Raw genomic sequence first — 20,303 nt, forward strand, 5'->3', positions numbered from 1 at the left:
TCTCCAATCTCCAATTTCCAAACTATCCAACCAAAATGGTGAGTTCCTAAATTCCTCAATGTTGATACACTTCCTATTCAAGCGGTCCAACCCTCACCCCTTCCCGCCTATGTAACCACGGAATCGCCCCCCGATGTCCCCCCTCTACAACTGTGTCATCAAGGCATTGCCATCGAGCTACCTTCCATCTTCATCATGGCTAATAAACACGATCAGGCCTCTACAAACTACAAGGAAGCGTTCTCGCTCTTCGATCGCCGTGGTACCGGCCGTGTCGCTGGTGACCTCCTCGGTGACTTGCTTCGCGCTTGCGGTCAGAACCCCACGCTGGCTGAGATTGGTGACTTGGAGAAGTCGGTCGGTGGTGACTGTATGTTTTGATTCTTTGCCTTGGTGGATGCGAGCGCATCTATGAAAGTAGAGGAACCCCTGGCTAATTCTCGCTCTCACTTTAGTTGACTTCGACTCCTTCCTGAAAGTCCTCAACCGCCCTGGTGGTTTCCGTGAACCCGGTGAGCCTGAGGAATACTGTCGTGGATTCCAGGTCTTTGATAAGGACATGACTGGGTTTATTGGTGTTGGGCAGCTGCGCTACAGTATGTTTTGTCCCCGTGCAAATCGGATGCGCTTGGAAGGGATATCGCTAACATGGCCCTTGTAGTTCTCACAAACCTTGGCGAGAAGATGTCTGATGATGAAGTCGATGAGCTGCTCAAGGCTGTTGATACTAGCTCCGGCGAGATTAACTACACGGGTATGTTTGGCTGTGGGAGTCTGGTGTGGACTTGATTACTTGCATTTGCTAACTCCCTCCAGATCTTGTCCGTACTATCCTCGCCAACTGATACCCCGATATGATTAACGTTCGATATGGAAATGGCTACGGCTTGAGGGATTGAAATTCGGCGCGTTGGAACCTTCGTCTTGTATGTTTTTATCAAATACACTGTATTATTTTGGTCTGGGGTATCGCCTTAGAAGATATACATCTACATCTATATTGTAGATTGCACATTGTAATTGTACATTCAAACAGCCCACTCCCTCCACTCCCTCTCTCCAACCCCTTCACCACCCAACTTCTCTGTCTCCACAACAGCCCCAGGAAGAAGATAAACAGCCGGCGGCCGCTCCTCCTCTTCATCTTCCTTCCCCACTCCCCGATCCCCAGCAGACGCCCAATGAACCCGATCTAAATAATACCCCACAACAACCTTGCATCGCCCACACCTCAAAAGAATCCTCTTCTCAATCCCGTCGTCGCGCCGGATAACAGTTGCCCGCCGATCCGGGACCGTAGTGGCCAGTAGGAGCGTCGTGTGGTTAGAGGCGTGTCTTGCTTTGCGCGATGGCGTTTCTATTGCCTTGGCTTCTTCTTCGAGTTCGGCTTCGACGTCCCCGTCTGTTGAGCTCTTGCGCTCAAGTGGTAGGATCAACGCTTTGTCTTTGCCTTCGCCGCCGCGTCGTGGGAGTGTGCTTATGTTGCGTGTTGTTGCTAGCAGGAGGTGGTTGCAGAAGCGGCAGTGTTGGGTTTGGATTGGGAGGCGTTGGTCGGTCATTTTGGGAATTGGTGGTATCGTGTTGAGATATTTTATTGGCTCGCACTTTTGAGCTGATAGGGGCAGAGAAGGTAGAACTGGTGCGCACTGGTGGATTGATTGCTATGTCGGTGATGCGAGTCGAAAGCTGGGGTCTTGGTTAGTCTTTTGCGCGGGGTTGAGTCGGTATTATCTTTCTACTGGAGGCGGCTTAGTAGATGCTTACAGGTGATTGTATTGACGTGTTTGATCTAAGACTCTGTGCTGTCTTGTATGCCAATGTTCTACAATGAGGCAATCAAGAAAAAGAGAGCTGTTGCGAAGAATTGCAGAATGACAAGGCGGTGTGCTTATCAGTATATCAACTGTGTGATCTGATGTCTACAGCTTCAAGTTTCAATGTTAGCTACAATACAGCTAGCTCAAGTTAGAGGAGCTATTAAAATGCTGCTCAGCATTCATGAGCAGAACATATGCATTCGTGTAGCTCTGATATAATTTAATAAAGGTATAGTGTAAGGAATCTCATAGTGTAAAGCCGGTCATAAGCTTCGATAGCGGTAAATGTTGCGCACCAGCTTACGCCAGTCCCAGGTCCCTATAGAACGCATCGGTCTGAGGCTCACGGCCCAGGAACTCAGTCAGAGTCTTCATCTCATCCTGGCTACCACCCTTTTCCAGAACCTGATAGCGGTAGCGACGGCCAGCGGCCTTGTTCATGGGGTCGTCCTTGAAGACGGTGTAGAACATGTCGGTGGAGTAGACTTGGGAGCTGCAGAGGAAAATCATCGGTATTTGAACAACATAGAAACCAACAGAATCAACTTATAAACTTACCTCAGGTATCCGTAGTATCCAGCGTCGTAACCTCCGATCAAATGTCCAAAGGTCGCCTCGCCGTGGCCCCACTCGCTGCCAGCGCCCAGAGCTTCCGGTCCGTCCATCTGGGTAATCTCCTGGCGGAGACGGTTGTATGTCGCAGACAGAGGAAGAGCCTCGATGTCAGCGTGGGTCTTGGGCTCGTGCACGGTCATGTCGAAGATGCCGAAGTGCAGTTGGCGCAGGTTGAACAGGGAGTCGTTGACGTGCTTGGTGCGGATCAGGTTCTCAATCACATCGTCGGGGATGCGCTCTGAGGGCTGGCTGGTGGCCTTCTCGCCCTGCTGAGCCTCCTGCCAGCTAGCAAGGTACTCTGGGGAGAGAGTTGAGTAGTGTCGGCTCAGAGAGCGCAGCTGTGAGGGTGTCCAGCACCAGTTCTCCAGCATCTGGCTGGGTGCCTCAACAAAGTCCCGCACTGTGCTGGTGCCGTGGAAGCGGGAGTAGATGGTCCGGGACACAAGGTCGTGGATGCCGTGGCCCAGTTCGTGGAAGAGGGTCACAACCTCGTCGTGCTTCAGCAGACTAGGCTTCTTAGGCTGGGGCTTGGTGAAGTTGCATACCAAGGCGGTGGCGGGGAATCGGCGGTTACCATCCTTATCAACGAAGCCGGGTTGCAGGTTAAAGTTGGCTGCATGGCCATACTTGCCCTCGCGAGGGAACAGGTCCAGGTACAGGTATCCCACGAACCCACTGCCCTCACCCTCATCGTTCCACACAGTGTACACTTGAACATCCTCGTGCCAGACAATGTCGTTGCCCTGGCCAGTCGGGGCAATGGCTGCCCGGTCCTCGCCAATGATCTCAACGAACTCCAGACCGAACAGCTCCTCGAAGATCTTCAGCATACCCTCAATGGTGGTCTGCAAGGGGAACCACTCAGCAATAAGCTGTTGGTCCAGCGAGTAGTCCTTCTCGAGCATGAGACGGTCATAGAACCGGTGGTCCCACAGGTAGTAGCGGCCATCGGCCTTGGGGTCCGTGGCGTTCTTCAGATCCAGCAACTTCTGTGTCTCCTTCTTACCGCCAGCGGTCAGTCTGTCCCGAAGATCACCCAAAAATTTGTTAACGGTCTCGGGGGTCTTGGCCATCTTATCCTCGATACGGAAGGCAGCGTGGTTAGGGTAGCCGATCAGACGGGCTGCCTCATCACGGAGTATAATGGATTCCCGGAAGAGGGGCACGTTCTGGTTGCACTTGTTTTCGTTGGCGATCATGACTTGTCGGCGGATCTCAGGGTCGATGGCGTATTTCATGGTAGGGAAGAGGTCGGGGTACTTGAACGACAGCCAAAGCTTTCCGTCGTTCTCGCTCTCGCCCTTCTTCAAACCGTCTAGAACATCCTTGGGCACACCATCCAGCTGATCAGGGGTAAACCAAATGCCACCGTTCTCCTCGTTCAGATTCTTCTGGAATTCAATGCTCAGTTGGCTCAGCCGCTTCTTGATCTCCTTGAAGCGGAGCCGCTGAGGGCCGGCGGGCAGGCCAAGCCCATTGCGGACAAAGTCCTTGTGTTCCTTCTCCAACAGACGACGTGATTCGGGGTCGAGAGACTCGTTGCGGCGCAGTACGGCGTCGACCAGACCAAAGACATCCTCACGCATGACTGCCTCAATAAAGAACTCATCCATCAGCTCTTCGGCCTTGGAAGAGGCATCCCGCAGCTTCGAGTCGGTTGATACAGCCTGGTAGAATCCCAGGATGTGTGACTCTAATCCCATCTCGTTGTCATCTTGGGCGAGGGGACGGATAACATTGGCAAAGGTTGCGGCTTCGGGCTTGATCTCCGCAACCACCTTGTCTTGAATGGCACGCGAGCTCTTGATCAAGCGTTCGGCATCAGCCATCAATGACTGCGGAGTGGCCGTAAAGATAGGCGGTGCCTGGGGTGGCGTCCGGAGGTGAGCGGGGGCCATGCTGGAGGTTGTCAAGAGTCGTCTTGGTACGTTGGTACGTAATTGGCCCAGCACAGATGAGAGGCGGGCGGGGATACGGAGGAAGGGCGCCACGATGAGGATGGCTAAGAGAGCAATGACCAGGTGGACACGAGAGGTTAAAGTAATGATGGGCGGTATTCGACGTGTGAAGGGGAAAGAGGGAGAGATGAAGTTGTCAGGTGATCTGGAACTGCCCATGATTGCGGGGACAGATATCTACACAGGGCTGTCTTGGCAGTTGTTTTTACAAAGAGAAAGAATACAAGCCACTGACCCCTATTAGTAGTAGGCTTATAGAATTGTTTATAGATGGCCAAAAACACAAATCTTCCAGGATTAGGTGATCTGTCATATATTATAATCTATAGATCAATTCCAATAGTTAGCCATAGTCCTATGCACGTTGATGGAATCCACCTTTCCCTATGTCTTTGCCTACAGAGCAAAGGGGTCTGTTTCAAAGGCCCAAGGCAGTGACCAGGTACAACCAGGTACACCCATGTACATCCATGTACTACATCCAGGTAGAGACAATGGCATTTTGGAAGGATTGACATGTGAAGGCCAAGCGCCCCCCCCACTTTACATTTTCTTCAGCTCAAACCTACCTAACCTCAAGTCTACAATCGACACTACGAAAGGTTGCAAGTCCAAAGTATATATCCATCTAAGGATGAAAATTCGTTTCTAATTCATGATTATCTATGAAGTGCGTCACAGGTCGCTTTTGATGAAACAAGAAAGAAAACGCCAACACCGACCCTACCCACAAATGCAAAACATGTCATAAAAGGTTCAGTTTAAGCTGCATCTGCAGTGGGGATCGGCTCGGGCATCTTGGTGACCTGTTGACCGGCCCGGATAATCCGCTGGCCTGTCTCATCACGCACATACTCGGAGTTCTCCTTCTGAGCACGCTTCCAGATCTCAACCTCGCCACCGCCACGGATGACTCCGACACGCATGGTGGAAAGCAAGTTGTGAGCACCGTTGGAGTGGTAGTAAACACCACCATTGAACATCGCGGTTGCGTCCTTGCCAAGGCCGGACTTGATCATTGCCTTGCCACCGGGGTGGTCCTTGATGAAGTCGGTCACATCGTGAACAACACCGGCGATGGAGATCAGACCACGGCCGTTCTTGGTCTGCTCGACATAGTCATCCCACTCCATGACGGGAAGCTGGTCGAGGGGAGTACCCCAGTCGAGCTTGGCACGCTTCTGGTCGATCTTCTTCTGCAGCTGCTGAACGCGGCCCTTCTCGATCTCGTTGGAGCGGAACTGCTTCAAGTCATAGGCGAGACCGAGCTGCTTCCACGACCAGATAGTCCACTTGGTGGGGTCGTACTGGTGCCACTCGATGGCGTTGCGGTAATCCGAGGGGAACTCGTGGTGGAAGTTGTGGTATCCCTCGCCGAGAGTGACCAGGGCGGTGATGATGTGATCACGAGGAGAGTTGCGGTCGTCGAAGGGCTGGTCGCCGAGCCAGTGGGCCAGCGAGTTGACGCAGAAAGTAGCCTGTTGAACGAAGAAGATACGCAGGATACCCGCGTACACGAATCCGCCGTACCAGTCACCCCAGCCGAGACCGGCAACGAGCATAGGAACGATGAGACCCATGCCGAGCACGACCTTGATGTAGTTGCGGTGCTGCCAGACGACAACAGGATCTTCGTTCAGATCGGTGATGTCGGTGCGGCCAATACGCTTGGGGTTCTGCTTCATGACCATCCATCCCAGGTGAGAGTACAACAAACCCTTGCGGACGGAATAAGGGTCCTTGTCGGTGTCGGTGTAACGGTGGTGAGCACGGTGGTCACGAGCCCACCAGCGGATGGAGCCTTCGACGGCACCGCCGCCGACCAGAGCGAGCCAGATACGCAGAGGCAAAGTGGCGGAATAAGAGCAGTGAGCCCAGAGACGATGATATCCTGAATAATTGAGTCAGCTCATGTTCGGTATTCAGTTCACATATAGAACTACTTACCAGCTGTGATGCCCAGTCCAGTGAAGAAATAGTAGATGACTGCCCAGATGGCAGTCTTCAACTGCAGAGGCACCCAGAAAGCCTGGATACAGCCGGAGATGGGAACGCCGATGATGAAGGCGACATTCAGCCAGTTGACGTGCTTGTACCAGTTCTGGCGAGTCATCTGGGTATCGGCAATGTGCACCTTCTTGGTGTCAGCCGCCCGAGGGCGTGAAGCATCGGGCTTGGACGACATGATGAGGATGTGGTAGAAGGGAACTTCAATCCAGGAGGACCAAAGGGTTTTTTATACTTGGGCCCACTTGGGACCAACGTTGGGGAGCCGGGGCACTGATCGCCAACGTAGATGGGGTAAATAGGGCTAAAAGACGAATCAAATGAAAGCAAAGATTGAGCGTCACAAGATCCCGAGGCGAAAAAGAACAGAAGAAGGGAAGAATTGGCCTTATAGGCTTGTGCAAGTCGACTTTTGTGCTGTCCTTTGATCGGGAGTGGCGTGCCTCATCGCTTTCTGGCGAATGTTGGGTCCAGCCAGCCCCAACGCTTTGGTGCCTCAGGCAGTCATTGACCAATCAGCGTTTGATGGCAAATATGCTTAGGTCATCATTTATCCCAGCACTGGGGTTCCACGGGTGGAGGTTAGTTCCATCGAGGGATATATTGAACCTCGGGATTTCTAGGGATAAGTTCTGTTTGATCCAATCATCTTTCACAGGAAAGGAGGCAATGAATATGCTGTACAGAGAGTGGTTGACACCCCTAGCGTTCCTTACAGGATGCATTTCCCGACCTAACATTGGCCCGAGCCCCGCCCCTTCCGTGAATGGTCGAGAAAACTGGACATACAAGTGAAGTCATCGCATCAAGTACGGAGTACGGTGTACTCTCATATGGAATGTGCGAGATACTGAAGCGAATCTTATCGAATCACCGAGACTTCCAAGGTTCATTCTTGGAAAACCGTCATATCCTCGATACTAAGCAGATCATGATTCAACCTAGGAACCCGTGCCCAAGAAAGAACGAACATCACAATGAAGGATATCGAATCCAGATTCAAGTCATAAGTCAAGAAATGAGAATTGATGATCCACCATGGACATTGAGTTCAATGAAGACAAATGAACATTTGAATGGCAGTGAGGATAGGGAACATACTTTTCTGAAACGGGGGATTTCCGAGCTCCAAAGCATACGTTAGCTCCCGCTCAACCACCTAAAGTTGTACGCGGAGGTGTGACTACTTGAACGAGTCGAGACAATCACAACATCTGATTCTATACGATCGTCACGAATATCCCTATCAGCAGTCTGATAACGATGAACCTTGACGGAGTGAACCTTGAGACCGGAGTCTTCCACATCTCTGTCCACGGCACCCTCCGACTGTCAGATCTCAGATAAACCCGAAGATAGCGAGACCATTCGTCAAGTGGAGAGCTAACTTGTAAGCTTTCGGGATGTACGGAGTACATACTTTGTACCTAGGAGACTGCCGGTATACTCCTTCACCAATGAGGTGTCTTATATTGACTCCATTATCCCTGTGTATCCATCTGGATACATCTGGATACACAACTCTGACAATATCGAAACACATTATATGGGGGAACTCGGGAACTCTCCAGTTAAACAGAACTCCCCCCGACCTTATCTATTCTCCACTTAAGATGCCCCATTATTGGCCAAACTCTCAACGCCAGATAACGCGGGGAATCTAACTGAATAGAGTCAAGCGGCCAACACGTTATGCGATGCTCTTGCTAATCGCCCCCATTTGCACTTGCTAATGGCCTGTCTATTTGTCCGATAACAGAATTTTTGCATATCACTCCCACACAGGTGGAGTCTCCCTGTTTTTAGTCATCCCGTTTGACCTCCAGGGCTCGAATTTTAGAGTTACCGAATATCGGGGGTTTTTTTTTTTTTTTTTTAAATATAAACCAACGTCCTGTGTTGAATCTCTAGTATATTCATTATAACATTCAATATGGACGGTCCAGACCAGATCGGCCCCGATCGTACGCCCAAGCGCACAATTGGCGACAAAGTGCGATACACTATTAAGACTTTTACTACACGGTATGGCTTCAAAATAAATAAATATAACTCATGGGCTCTGACTCACAATCAACAGAGAAGGTCTACTAGGTGACTACGACTATGGATACCTCTTCATCCCACGACTACCATTCACAAAGCGAGCTCGCAAATCCGCTCCGTTCTTCGGTCTCGAAGACCGCGTCCCAGTCGTTCTCGCATTGATTCTGGGGTTGCAACATGCGCTTGCAATGTTGGCTGGTGGTGAGTAACAGAGATACCCAACGAATATACAAGCAAAATCTAAAGAATATCAGTGATTTCACCACCCATTTTGCTCGGCGGCTCAGGCGGTGCCCACTTCGGTGATGAGCTCTACCAGTACCTGGTTTCGACTTCATTGATCGTGTCGGGCCTGCTGAGTGCCATTCAAATGTTCCGGTTACATATTAAGGGAACAAAATATTATATCGGAACTGGACTACTGTCAGTCGTTGGTAAGAACTTCCCCATTCCTCAGAAACCCCGCCTCGGATGCTAATTGGTTCAAACAGGTACATCTTTCTCAACAATCACAGTTGCTCAAGGCGCCTTCTCCCAAATGTATAAATCGGGCTACTGTCCCACTCTCGAAGATGGAACACAGCTCCCTTGTCCAAAAGGCTATGGCGCTCTCCTCGGCACCTCATGTCTCTGCTCCCTCCTCGAAATTGGCATGTCCTTTATGAGCAGCAAGATCCTCGCCCGCGTCTTCCCCCCACTCGTCACCGGCCCAACAGTTCTTCTGATCGGTGCCTCACTCATCAAGTCCGCGATGCAGGACTGGGCCGGTGGCGCATCCTGTGGGTTTGACCCTTCCGCCCGCGCAATGTGTCCTAGTGCCAGCGCCCCGCACCCTCTACCCTGGGGAAGCCCCGAGTTCATTGGACTGGGTTTCCTGGTCTTTGTGACTATCATCATCTGCGAGCGCTGGGGTCCTCCTATCCTCAAGAGTTGCTCCGTCATTGTTGGCCTGTTGGTTGGCTCGATCGTCGCTGCCGCGTGCAACTACTTCGATAATTCCGGTATCACTGCTGCACCGGTGGCTTCTTTCCCTTGGGTCCACACCTTCCCACTGTCGGTGTACCCCCCGCTCATCCTGCCGTTGCTCGCGCTATACATCGTTATTATGATGGAGTCGATTGGTGATATCACCGCGACCTGTGATGTCTCCCGCCTCCAGGTTGAGGGGGATACCTTCGATTCCCGAATCCAAGGTGGTGTCTTGGGTAACGGCATTACTTGTCTCTTGGCCGGATTGATGACCATTAGCCCTATGTCCGTCTTCGCGCAGAACAACGGTGTGATTGCGCTGACGAAATGTGCTAACCGCACCGCCGGCTACTGCTGCTGCTTATTCCTGGTTATTATGGGCATTTTCTCCAAGTTCGCCGCTGCGCTGGTTGCAATCCCCAGCCCCGTCCTCGGTGGTATGACCGCTTTCCTCTTCAGTTCGGTGGCAGTCAGTGGTCTGCGCATCATTGGGTCTGTCGACCCCACCCGTCGCAACCGGTTCATCCTCACAGCTAGTTTCTCCATTGGAATGGGTGTCACACTCCTGCCAGAATGGTTTAGCTACTTCTTCACCTACAAGGGTGACAACCATGCCCTCGAAGGCTTGATCAATGCTGTCGATCTGGTCATGGAGAATGGCTTTGCTATCTGTGCGCTTCTCGGCATCTTCCTCAACCTCTTCATTCCTGACGAGCCTGATGATGTTCCTGCCATCTTTGAGTCGACTGACTCGGATGATGGCCGTGATGGCCGTGTACAAATCAATATTCCCGAGCAGTCGGAGCCTATCAAGACTGCCTGATCTTGGGTGTATAGTTCTGTTATATATGGAGTTTGTGTGGGGCTAGCTTTGCCCTTAGCGTTGTTTTTAATACCTATATTGCAATTTTATGTTGATATTCCCGGATCTTTTTTCTGCACTCTACAAATGAGGTCCAGCAGCCCCTCGGTGGATCTCACAGTGGGAACCATCATGAATAATAATAACAGCGAACAAGCTATGATTCCTTCTCAACTCGGCTCATCCTCTTGTAGTCTTTTACCCTCTCCTCTCTGCAATGTCAAAAGGAAACCCGCGATTGAACAACCGGACGAGGCTGCTCATTAACACTAGCCGCTGTACTATGCTCATTCCCAAACTTCAAGCAATCCCTCTCCAACTCCCCAATATCACAATGCACAAACCCTTCGTCAACAAGTATCCGCAGCACAGTAAGTATCCACACCCGACACGTAATCCCCGGAATCGAATTAAGGGACTCATCATAGCTCCTCATAATTTCATCCACACGCTCGTGCGCCAATGGAGGAATTGTTGCGATCTGAATTATCACGCATAGGAAATTCTCTGCGAAGATCCCGTTTGTAGCCTCGTGTCCGACAATCCACCCGCCGCCGATGCCTCGCACATGGTACTTGGTTCCTCCTGCTGTGGAGCTAATGCCTTTGTGGAGGTAGAAGGCCCAGTGGAAGTCGGTTGGGAGTGGTGGGTCGGAGCGGGTATAGAGGCTGATGTGGAGGGTGTTTGGGGGGAGTCCTGCGAGGCTTTCGGCTTGTTTCTTTTTGATCTCTGCGGACTTTTGTCTTGCTTCGATACGAGAGGTGGGATCGGTCATTTTGACAAATAATGGAGAGAATTCATAAGATAAATGGATACAAGAGGGATGAGATGGAGGGGCGACTGCCAAGGATCGACAACAAAGCTTCGAATATTATATGACAGGGATGATGGTTGTTACGGTGGCTACCACAAACAACTACTGAAGAGAAATGTATGTAGTATAGAGCTAATCTCTAGAGTGTTCTAGATACACGTTTGCATCCATCAACTTCACAATTACTAGTGCGAGGTACCGGAAGACCTGAGGCAAGGACTTTATTCCTCCTATCATGCAGCTACTATATATTAGCATAGTCTCAACAAGGTGAATATTAGCCTCTTACTAGCTTCTGCTGATTCAAATCAATACAATCGTTAATCGACTTGGGTAGATAGACAAGACCCCTCGGTACCAATTTGAAACCATGCTTCTCCTTCATTTCCTTCAAAGCAATCGGCCGCCGGAGCTCACAGACAGTGACCATGTTGTAGGAAAAATCATAGCCATCCCAGTCTTTGTGTCTATTGTTAAATTCGGCATTACCCAACCCGTTTTCTTCTAATGGAGGATCGCCGGAATTCCGCGTCCGCGCAGATAGTGTTTCGCAGACATGCGTGGTACTAGAGTGTGGAGCAGTTCGATAGAACCAGATTCGTTTCACGCTAGGTCTCAGGCAATATTTTCGAAATTCGTAGTTCTTCCTTCCATCGATGATTCGGGTCATATACGGGTCTTGCATTGGTAGGATAATGTCGCTGTGAGAAGGGCATATGGCCCTAGTCTTCGCATGGGACATGAGGGAACTGTGGATAATGTAGGATGTGAGATTGAAGTAGGCGGAATGACAAGCAGGGAGAAATTTGTAGGCCTTATGCGATTTCCCGTGTTTAGTGACTATATACCAGATGTATCTGGTCGGGCCGGTTAACTATTCACCGAAATATGCAAGCCAAGTGACCCTCAAAGTCGGCAATATCCCTCCCAAGGACACTTGACCTAGGGAACAATCCACGGTAAGTATTTGCTGTGGCTTTCAAATCTCATAGATTTGCATATCTGATGCTGTTGGTAGTTCCATTTCCACCTTGATATTCTCTACAACTCTGATTTGATTACTTCGGACACTCTCTTGAAATGAAATATTAGCTGATACCTCGTTGCATCATGCCCGATTTCACATGGCCAGACAATGTCCGACCAGTCTTAAGTGACCAAATACCATCGACTCCTTGGCCAACGCACCCACGACTGCGTCAACTTTGGGGGGTTTCCCAGTTCCAAGGGTGATTTGCTATGGCGACCATCCCGATACACCCCATGCACCTGTCTCTATTCTTATGACTCGCGTGCCTGGCGAAGAATTAGGTCGGGTCTACGAGACACTTAGCGACGTGGATAAAAATTCGATTCTAGAGGAGCTCAAAAGCTATCTAGAGATTATCCGAGCTTGGTCAAGTTCATGGGGTGGGCAAAGAATTTGCTCTCCTCAAGGCACCTCAATAAGGAGTGTCCGGGTCCCTAATCATTTTGCCGGTCCATTTGAGTCGGAGGTAGACCTCGATGAGTACCTTATACGGCCCGCTTGGTCGGGTGGTATCTCATCGGATACGGCATACAACGATGCACTCAACCGCGCCAAAATGATAAGAAGCTTGTCTCACCATGTTGTCTTTACCCACGGAGATCTAAGACACCATAAAATTATGATATAAGGGGGTAATATCACCGGATTTTTTGATTGGGAGTTCACTACTGCATTGAGGTTCACATAGAAAGACTTTCGGTGGTATAATTTTGTGATAAAACTCGGTGGAGGCTCGTATGTGGCGGAGCTGGATTGTGAGAGCGCCTTGATTTCTCTGACCAGCGCTTCTTGTTATTGGTAGGCAATGATAGAAGTATTAAGGCTGTCGATGCCTGAAGGATAGGGAACTCTTATAACTAACTAGTTAGTTAGAGGCTTTATAATTCGGCTGGTCCTCCAGAGCTAACACATGGCTCTTGTAGTTCTGTCCAAGCACACAAAAAGTAGAGCATCTCATGGCTGATCTACCCATTAGAGATTCATGATAGTAGTAGCACCTTCCAAGGTTGGTGTCCAAATCAAGAAACATTGGTGCCTGAAATTTCCCCAGCTTTTGCCTGAAGATCATGGCAGATTTATTTTTAGTTAATTGATCTACAATTCTCTATAATGTACTCCGTACTGATGATGCACACACTACTATTGTAACTTGTCTACACACCCTCAACCTTCTCCCCAGGAGCCAGCATCTTAATATACTGGTGCACCCCAGTCTCAAGTACCTCAACAGAATCCCCAACCCTGACCATAAACTCCTCCTTCGCAGGAACAAGCTGCATCCCCAAACATGCATTAGTCCGATCTCCATCATCAACCCGCCGATACGATTTCAGCGTCCGATCCGGCTCCGCCATATGTCTATCCCCTGAAAGAGGATCAACATTGGGCAGTCGGCACCGAACAGTCCGACAAGAAGCGTGGATCTCCGTGCCACCAATGGAAAGCCGTTTCCAATGATCTTCCTCAAAAGCAGATGGGCCTTGGATGATGATGTTCGCGCGGAAGCGGCGGATGCTCAGTTGTGGGATTGCATAGGCGCAGCGGGCTGCTACGTCCCGGTGACTGGAGATGCTGAGAAGATGGATTGGATACGCATCAGCGAAAGCTGTGTTTGGTTGGAAGCCAAGGTCTTCTTTGCGCGGTGCGTTGCGGAAGATCTGCCGCGAATGGGGTGCACTGGCGCGGAAGAGAGTCAGGGTGTCTTTTGATGGGTCGGACCCTAGATATGCGTGTAGTGATGCTGGGAGAAGTCTGCCGTAGTCATGGGCTAGAGGTTTGTCTTTCCAGATCTTAACTGGGACCAGTGGGAACTTGGAGTCCGCGGGTGGAAGTAACGGGACTTGGAATGTCTGCTGGCTTTTAAGGAACTTGAGTGCCATGCCGACCTTGATAGGTAGACCCTTCCATCCTGGTGGCGACATTCGTGGATACGATATCAGCATCACACCCTGCGACTTGACTTCTGGCAGGTCTGCGTCATAATCGGGGGCAGACGGGTCAGGAACCCAGATCTCGGGATGGATCAATGCTAGGCGATTGAAGCCGGCATTACGCAGGGTGCGAATGTTCCATTCATCGTTGTTATACTCCGCAAAGACGAATTGTCGATCGAATTCAAGCCCGGTTGGTACGACGTTTGAGACTTGCAGCTCGACCGCACCACAGGATTTGAGCGGGTAACTGAACAGTGCTTTCACACGCCAGGATGGGCGAGCGTGATCATCTTGATCGCTGGGTACACCATGGCTGTACTTTGAGTCGAACTCATCGTCCAGATTGCTCTGCCCTGGCGGAAGTCCGAGGCGGCGGCATCCTTTCGGATTGACCGGTGCATTCAGTGTCTTCAGTGCTTTCAGAAGAAAAAGTACAGAGAGAAAGAATATAATAATCAAATTCGGGAGAATACCCCCGAGGGAAATGTCGACATTGGACATAGGGAGTATGCAGAACTCGAGATCGATCGAAGGAAAAATTTCCCGATTTCGGATCTCCGAACCGTCAACAATCCCACTGCCCAGCTTATGATGGCATTTTCAATGTCATTTTTAGAATGAGATTGATTACATTAGAGCTTGAATTTATTTCCTTTTCTTCCTTCTACTTTGAATTGGCTTTGCTGCCAGCCATCCTGATGCGCCCATGAGCACCAACATGGACCTTCTCGGTCTCGACGGTCTCGAAGGGTTTGACGATGAAGACACGCGTAAGTAATTTCTCCAAATGCCCTATAAAAACACAAAGATTAAACTATGCCCCAGTGCCCGTGATCTCGATCTCAGCATCGCAGTCCCTCAACGCGTCGGCCGCTACCCGCGACCCGATCGCGACGGGTCTGGCGCGTCTAGACGAAGTTCTAAATGACCTCCCAGACCAGCCCAATCAAGGCGGAATCCTGCGTGGACATGTTACAGAAATATTCGGACCCCCAGGAGCCGGGAAGACCTCGCTGGCGTGAGCGCACCTCATATCCACACCGCTAGAGTCCCATCTGATCCATTTACAGATTGAATATTGCATGTAATGCATTACGCGACGGCAAAGTAGTCTGGATTGGTATGTTCCTGCCAGTTCCCCGAGTCAGCTGCGCTGTCCTACTCACACCGTTAGATACGGGATGTCCCTTGCCCAGTCCCCGACTCGAGGAAATGTCCGTCAACCTCGATGACTTTATCTATTTCCGGGCGCATACGCTGCCCCATCTTATAGCCCTGCTTGCACGTCCACCCAAAGGGTTTCCACCGTCGGAAACAAACCTTATTGTTGTTGACTCTGTGTCGAATTTATTCCCAGCTTACTTCCCCAGCGCCCAAGAGCTCAAGGACCAGCTCGCTGAGGGCAAGATCACCGATAAAGCACACCTGCAATGGTTGCTGAATCGCAAATGGAACGTTGCTAGCGAGCTAGCTACGCATCTGGCCAAACTCGCCGCGAGAAATATCGCCGTGTTGGCAATTAACCAATCCCATACAAAGATCAAGGGTCAGTCTCATGCGGGTTTGCAGCCGCTCTTGTCGGGCAGCGCGTGGGAAGCCAGCGTACAGACTCGCATTGCGGTCTATCGTGACCTGCCAGATGAGCGAGTCGCGGAGGTTGAGAAGCGCGCGGGTAAGCCATTGCCCGAGCAAGCCGAGGGACTGCTCGTTGCGTTTCGCATTGAACCGGTATGTCAATGTCTCTGGTCTGCTGCATGCGATTGTGCTTCTAATCTGTCTAGGATGGTCTTTCCGAAATAGAGAGAAAGGAGTCTCTTCCCTCCGAGCCTTTGACCCCCTTGCTGAAGTCTCCCGACTTTGAGTACTATGATCCTCCTACTCCGACCCCTTCGCCTATATCCTCTGTGCTATCTTCTGCGCCACCATCTCCGGAAATGGAGTCTCCAAAACTGCCACCGTCTAAGCCAGCGTCACCAGAACGGCCTGTGCAGACATTAAACAAGAAACGGAAAGTGGAGGAGGTAGCTGACAGCCAGGATGAAGACTCCGAGGAAGATGTCCCCTGGACAGGCGAGACAACCCTGAACATCTGAACACGAATCAATTGTGAAATCATATAATTAGAACAATTTTGATCCTTTCGGCATCATAAGGTGATAGTAGAGAATACTTGTCTTTTTCATATCTTTGTTAATATCTCAATAGGATCTACATGTATCTATTTTTGGGATTTGAACACTTCTATACCCAAAGATAAAAATAAAATCAATCCTTCCAATTCCCACATGTTTAGTAGTATTAAGATTAAAATTAATATCGGACTTGGCCCCCAACTCCGATGCCGGATGTTGAATTTATCCCCATTATCCCCCAAGGGTTACCCCAGACTCTGCCCCTGGAGTAAACACCCTACACCCTGTCGATACAAGGCTTCTTTCGTTTGTTTCTCTTTCATTCGTTCAGACAAGTCCAAAATTTGATCTGCACAGAGCATTGATACTTTCTGGCCTTGTACGACCAGATCATATCCCACACTACGTTCGAATCTTTTCGCCCTTTTCACCTGTTTCTTCTCTCATTTCCCCAACAAAAATTCTTTCATACCCCCCGTTTGTTCATAAGAATATGTGGATGTACCAAACAGGGTGAACCAGACTCCCTGCTCGAGTCCGGTCGCTCATATAACTCCTCCCAAAGCCCGAATGAGTCCCTTCTTCGACCATGTCCAACGTTCCCCAGGACATGCTGGATGGGATATCAGGTGCCCTCGCGAAAGAGGGTGAAGTGTTACAGTTGATCCTCGTCGCTTTCATCGGTCTATCATGCTACAATGTCGTCGAGCTAGTTGTACTGGTCCCAGCCACATTCCGCAGGTGGCGTGGGCTCTATTTCTGGTCCCTGCTGGTCACGGGAGTCCTCGGTATTGTACCATACTCAATTGGCTTCTTGATGAAGTTCTTTACTCACACCGACTCCGTGTTGTCGGTCACTGTCTTGACCATCGGCTGGTGGACGATGGTTACTGGTCAATCTGTGGTGCTGTACTCACGACTCCACCTTGTGCTACGAGATGAGCGCATGCTGCGCCGTGTGTTGCAGCTCATCGTCGCAAATGTCCTTCTTCTGCATGTACCCACAACAATCCTCACTTATGGCGCGAACATAGTCCACAGCGGCGAGGCCGCCTGGGTGAATGGGTACAATGTCATGGAGAAGATCCAGCTGACCGGGTTCACAATCCAAGAGAGTCTGCTGTCAACGCTGTATGTGATTGAGACGGTTAAGCTTCTCCGTCTTGGGGCGGATGTGACTTCGCGCCCGGATGCCCGGACCATCATGTATCAGCTGATCGGGATCAACTGCGCGATCATAGCGATGGATGTGCTGCTTTTGGGTCTGGAATACGCCGATTATTACGCCGTGCAAATCACCCTGAAGGGATTTGTGTACTCGCTCAAACTCAAGCTCGAGTTCGCTGTACTTGGTCGCCTGGTAGATCTCATCCAGGGGTCCAGACATCCTATTTCTATCGCGATTGCCGATACATTGCCTCTTTGCTCGATTCAGAGGCCGCCCGAGACGCCGGATCAAAGTGAGGATACGCCTTATGATCAGGCTGAGCCGAAGGACTTTTTGTCTCCGCCGGATGGAGGCCGAGTTATTCAGAGGAGGATGTTTATGGAGTCTAGGAGGCCGTCTCCATTAGCAACATGACGGCGTACAATAGAATAATGATAATGTCAAAGCAAGATTGGAACTGAATTTTTGGAGTGTTCAAGCCGTACAGGACAGCCCGTGTAAGTGGACAATTGTAAGAAACGAAAATAAATTCGAAATCAGGGGTGGCTCGGACCATCTAGCGCTTTGATGCGTCCTAATTTAGTCATTAAGATATAGATGACATCAAGTATACCATTAGGTAGGTAGCCGTCTGTGGGTGGCCATGCGATTTGTAATGTGAAAATGTCAATGCCAGACAAAAAGGAAATGTTTCATTCGAGACTACATGAATTATGTGCTCTCGTTCATAGATTGGTCAGGTAGTCCTCGATCTGCTCCTTGGTCAACTTGCGGAACCGGGGTCCCTGAGCACCCTCCACTCCCTCGAAGCCCAGCAGGTGGTCCGCCGGGGGCCCGACGATGCCTGGAACGGTGTTAGTCAATGTTCACCAGGCTCTTGGACAGCCAAGCAGCTAGAATGAGGGGGAACCGGGCAGAAACCCAAAAACTTACCAATTTCTATTGTGTCACCATTCATCTCACCCTCAATAGTCTCCTTGAGTGTCAACAGCGCAATATGAATGGCGTCTTCCAATTCTAGTCCTTCAGTGTACCGCTTCTCGAGGAAGGTCTTGGCGCTCGTTGCGTGTTTGCCAATGGCCGTCGCCTTCCACGGGTAGTAGCTGCCACTGGGGTCGACCTGGTACAGACTGGGACCACCCTTCTGGATACCGCCAGTCTTGCTGGAGATCTTCTCCTCGGGGTCATCCTTTTTAGCCTCTTCAGACTCAGGCTCAACGCCCTCGTCCCAGCCTGCGACCAACAGACTAACACCGTACGGCCGCACACCACCGGATTGCGTAGCTTCTTGCACTACTCGGGCGACATCCTGAACCAATATACGAGTGGGTGGGTATTCGTTGTAGATGCGCTTGTAGCCTGTGTGCGAGACCTTGCGGGCCTTGTCGACTAGCACCCGGTAATCGGGGCCCATGCCGGCGTAGACCATACCGATATCCGGCGTGATCAGTGAGATCTTGGATAGGGAGGGAGGGTCGATCAGAGGCGAGGAGGACTTCTTCTCAGTTGCGAGCACAATGCCGTTCGTAGCTATCACGGGGTGGTCAGCTTGGCCCTATGGGGGTGAATTCGGGCATTTGCTTACCTTTGATACCAAGAGCAGTCACACCCTGGTTGACAGCGTTCAAGGCATATTCTATATTGATCAGCCATCGATACCTAAGCTTAAAGACGATGGTCCATACCAATTTGCACCAGCTTTCCGCTGTAATGGAGCTGAGTTAGCACGCTGTCAATTCCATAGGACCGAGTTATCCTTACCTGGGGGAGAATGTAGTCAAGGAGAATGAGTATCGGTCCGCCATGATTCGCTGTCAAGAGGAAGAGAAGAGGAGAGGATGGGAAGATCAAAGGAAGGGGAGCTGTGTTGTAGGCAGAGATGGGTGACGTTTGGCGCGGTAGAGCTCACTAAAGGCGGTGACCCGATTGGGATTAGCCGTGGGGTTTGGGACACCTTGGGCTTTTCTGCTTTTCTTCTTGTCGTTCTCTCTTTTTTTTACACCCCAAAAAAAGAAACAGTAATTCTCTCTCGGCCTTCTCTTGTCAAGGTTCGAGCAAATCTCGATGTGAGACTAAATGGAAGACACACAGCATTACCCTCCACGGGTCTGTCGCATCTGCCTAGAAAGCGTGCTGCCTACTTTCCAACCCTCAGAATTCCTCCAGAAGCCTCGAGTGGTTTATGAATCCTCCGATCCAGAATCTGGCCGTCTGCTGAGCCCTTGTCAATGCAAAGGATCCTCGCGTTATGTCCACGAGGGCTGCCTGCAGTCATGGCGCCATGCCGACCCCAAATATGGGACGAGAAACTTCTGGCAATGTCCCACCTGTGGCTTCCAGTATCGCCTAGAGCGTCTGACTTGGGCTCGGTGGATCAGTAGCGCCACTACCCAGCTAATACTCACACTCGGCATTCTTTTGTTAACCGTATTCCTGCTTGGATTCATTGCTGACCCCATCATTGATTTTTACTTGGGCCCCGTGGATGCTTATGCCGAATTGCTCGAGGAAGATGCCACCTGGTTGGGACACTTCGTCAAAGGACTCGCGTCTTTGGGTCTGTTGTCATTCCTCAAGGCAATATTTGCGCTGTCGCCTTTTCCTTGGAACCTCCGGTCTGTCGCATCAGGGCGGAATTCGGGCCGTAACCGAGCCGCCCAGTTGAACTGGCTAGTGGTCATGGTTGGCATCGGTACTTTCCTTTGGGTATGTGTGGTCACATTTGACTATATCTGACTTGGCGCTAACCGCAGATAGGCTGTCTACAAAGGTGTTCGGTCATGGAGTAGACGAACGCTAGAAAAGGCTAGCGAACGGGTCATAGATGTCCCATTACCAGATGATGAGAGTAATGAGGACATCCCAGTACCGGAAGCTGGAATGAAGGAAGAATAGTTCAAACAATGAACTCGCACTACTTAAGTTGCCGTCCTCCTCTGCCCCATGAGACG

General features: G+C 50.6%; 12 protein-coding genes across 12 annotated transcripts; 5 read left to right on the plus strand and 7 right to left on the minus strand.

The window, feature by feature from the left end:
• Positions 1-35: 35 nt before the first annotated feature.
• N7517_005677 (uncharacterized protein) lies at positions 36-845 on the plus strand (the record flags this gene model as incomplete). The annotated part of the gene is made up of 5 exons (XM_056723407.1): positions 36-38; positions 217-370; positions 456-596; positions 662-754; positions 817-845. The coding sequence occupies 5 exons, from the start codon at positions 36-38 to the stop codon at positions 843-845; spliced, it is 420 nt and encodes a 139-aa protein (XP_056579657.1).
• A 183-nt stretch (positions 846-1,028) lies between these two features.
• Positions 1,029-1,559, minus strand: N7517_005678 (uncharacterized protein; the record flags this gene model as incomplete). The annotated part of the gene is made up of 1 exon (XM_056723408.1): positions 1,029-1,559. The coding sequence occupies one exon, from the start codon at positions 1,557-1,559 to the stop codon at positions 1,029-1,031; it is 531 nt and encodes a 176-aa protein (XP_056579658.1).
• Positions 1,560-2,117: 558 nt separating this feature from the next.
• On the minus strand, positions 2,118-4,567 carry N7517_005679 (M3 family metallopeptidase; the record flags this gene model as incomplete). The annotated part of the gene is made up of 2 exons (XM_056723409.1): positions 2,118-2,310; positions 2,376-4,567. Coding segments are annotated over 2 exons (2,385 nt in total), but the record flags the coding sequence as incomplete, so codon positions are not given.
• A 584-nt stretch (positions 4,568-5,151) lies between these two features.
• N7517_005680 (stearoyl-CoA 9-desaturase sdeA) lies at positions 5,152-6,575 on the minus strand (the record flags this gene model as incomplete). The annotated part of the gene is made up of 2 exons (XM_056723410.1): positions 5,152-6,281; positions 6,338-6,575. 2 exons carry the CDS (start codon positions 6,573-6,575, stop codon positions 5,152-5,154), a joined length of 1,368 nt encoding a protein of 455 aa, XP_056579660.1.
• A 1,755-nt stretch (positions 6,576-8,330) lies between these two features.
• N7517_005681 (nucleobase:cation symporter-2 family protein) lies at positions 8,331-10,235 on the plus strand (the record flags this gene model as incomplete). The annotated part of the gene is made up of 4 exons (XM_056723411.1): positions 8,331-8,422; positions 8,478-8,644; positions 8,698-8,877; positions 8,935-10,235. The coding sequence occupies 4 exons, from the start codon at positions 8,331-8,333 to the stop codon at positions 10,233-10,235; spliced, it is 1,740 nt and encodes a 579-aa protein (XP_056579661.1).
• Positions 10,236-10,494: 259 nt separating this feature from the next.
• Positions 10,495-11,049, minus strand: N7517_005682 (uncharacterized protein; the record flags this gene model as incomplete). The annotated part of the gene is made up of 1 exon (XM_056723412.1): positions 10,495-11,049. One exon carries the CDS (start codon positions 11,047-11,049, stop codon positions 10,495-10,497), a length of 555 nt encoding a protein of 184 aa, XP_056579662.1.
• Positions 11,050-11,309: 260 nt separating this feature from the next.
• On the minus strand, positions 11,310-11,830 carry N7517_005683 (uncharacterized protein; the record flags this gene model as incomplete). The annotated part of the gene is made up of 2 exons (XM_056723413.1): positions 11,310-11,318; positions 11,378-11,830. 2 exons carry the CDS (start codon positions 11,828-11,830, stop codon positions 11,310-11,312), a joined length of 462 nt encoding a protein of 153 aa, XP_056579663.1.
• A 1,442-nt stretch (positions 11,831-13,272) lies between these two features.
• Positions 13,273-14,553, minus strand: N7517_005684 (MOSC domain protein; the record flags this gene model as incomplete). The annotated part of the gene is made up of 1 exon (XM_056723414.1): positions 13,273-14,553. One exon carries the CDS (start codon positions 14,551-14,553, stop codon positions 13,273-13,275), a length of 1,281 nt encoding a protein of 426 aa, XP_056579664.1.
• Positions 14,554-14,758: 205 nt separating this feature from the next.
• Positions 14,759-16,145, plus strand: N7517_005685 (uncharacterized protein; the record flags this gene model as incomplete). Its single annotated transcript, XM_056723415.1, has 4 exons — positions 14,759-14,822; positions 14,878-15,070; positions 15,123-15,780; positions 15,834-16,145. The coding sequence occupies 4 exons, from the start codon at positions 14,759-14,761 to the stop codon at positions 16,143-16,145; spliced, it is 1,227 nt and encodes a 408-aa protein (XP_056579665.1).
• A 628-nt stretch (positions 16,146-16,773) lies between these two features.
• On the plus strand, positions 16,774-17,766 carry N7517_005686 (uncharacterized protein; the record flags this gene model as incomplete). Its single annotated transcript, XM_056723416.1, has 1 exon — positions 16,774-17,766. One exon carries the CDS (start codon positions 16,774-16,776, stop codon positions 17,764-17,766), a length of 993 nt encoding a protein of 330 aa, XP_056579666.1.
• A 311-nt stretch (positions 17,767-18,077) lies between these two features.
• Positions 18,078-19,157, minus strand: pre8 (proteasome core particle subunit alpha 2; the record flags this gene model as incomplete). Its single annotated transcript, XM_056723417.1, has 5 exons — positions 18,078-18,196; positions 18,286-18,882; positions 18,938-18,988; positions 19,038-19,057; positions 19,114-19,157. 5 exons carry the CDS (start codon positions 19,155-19,157, stop codon positions 18,078-18,080), a joined length of 831 nt encoding a protein of 276 aa, XP_056579667.1.
• Positions 19,158-19,428: 271 nt separating this feature from the next.
• N7517_005688 (E3 ubiquitin-protein ligase MARCH) lies at positions 19,429-20,247 on the plus strand (the record flags this gene model as incomplete). The annotated part of the gene is made up of 2 exons (XM_056723418.1): positions 19,429-20,058; positions 20,110-20,247. 2 exons carry the CDS (start codon positions 19,429-19,431, stop codon positions 20,245-20,247), a joined length of 768 nt encoding a protein of 255 aa, XP_056579668.1.
• Positions 20,248-20,303: the final 56 nt, after the last annotated feature.

The sequence above is a fragment of the Penicillium concentricum genome (assembly GCF_028827145.1).
Source record: "Penicillium concentricum strain IBT 3081 chromosome Unknown utg000002l_segment0_segment0, whole genome shotgun sequence".
Taxonomy (NCBI): Eukaryota; Fungi; Ascomycota; class Eurotiomycetes; order Eurotiales; family Aspergillaceae; genus Penicillium; species Penicillium concentricum.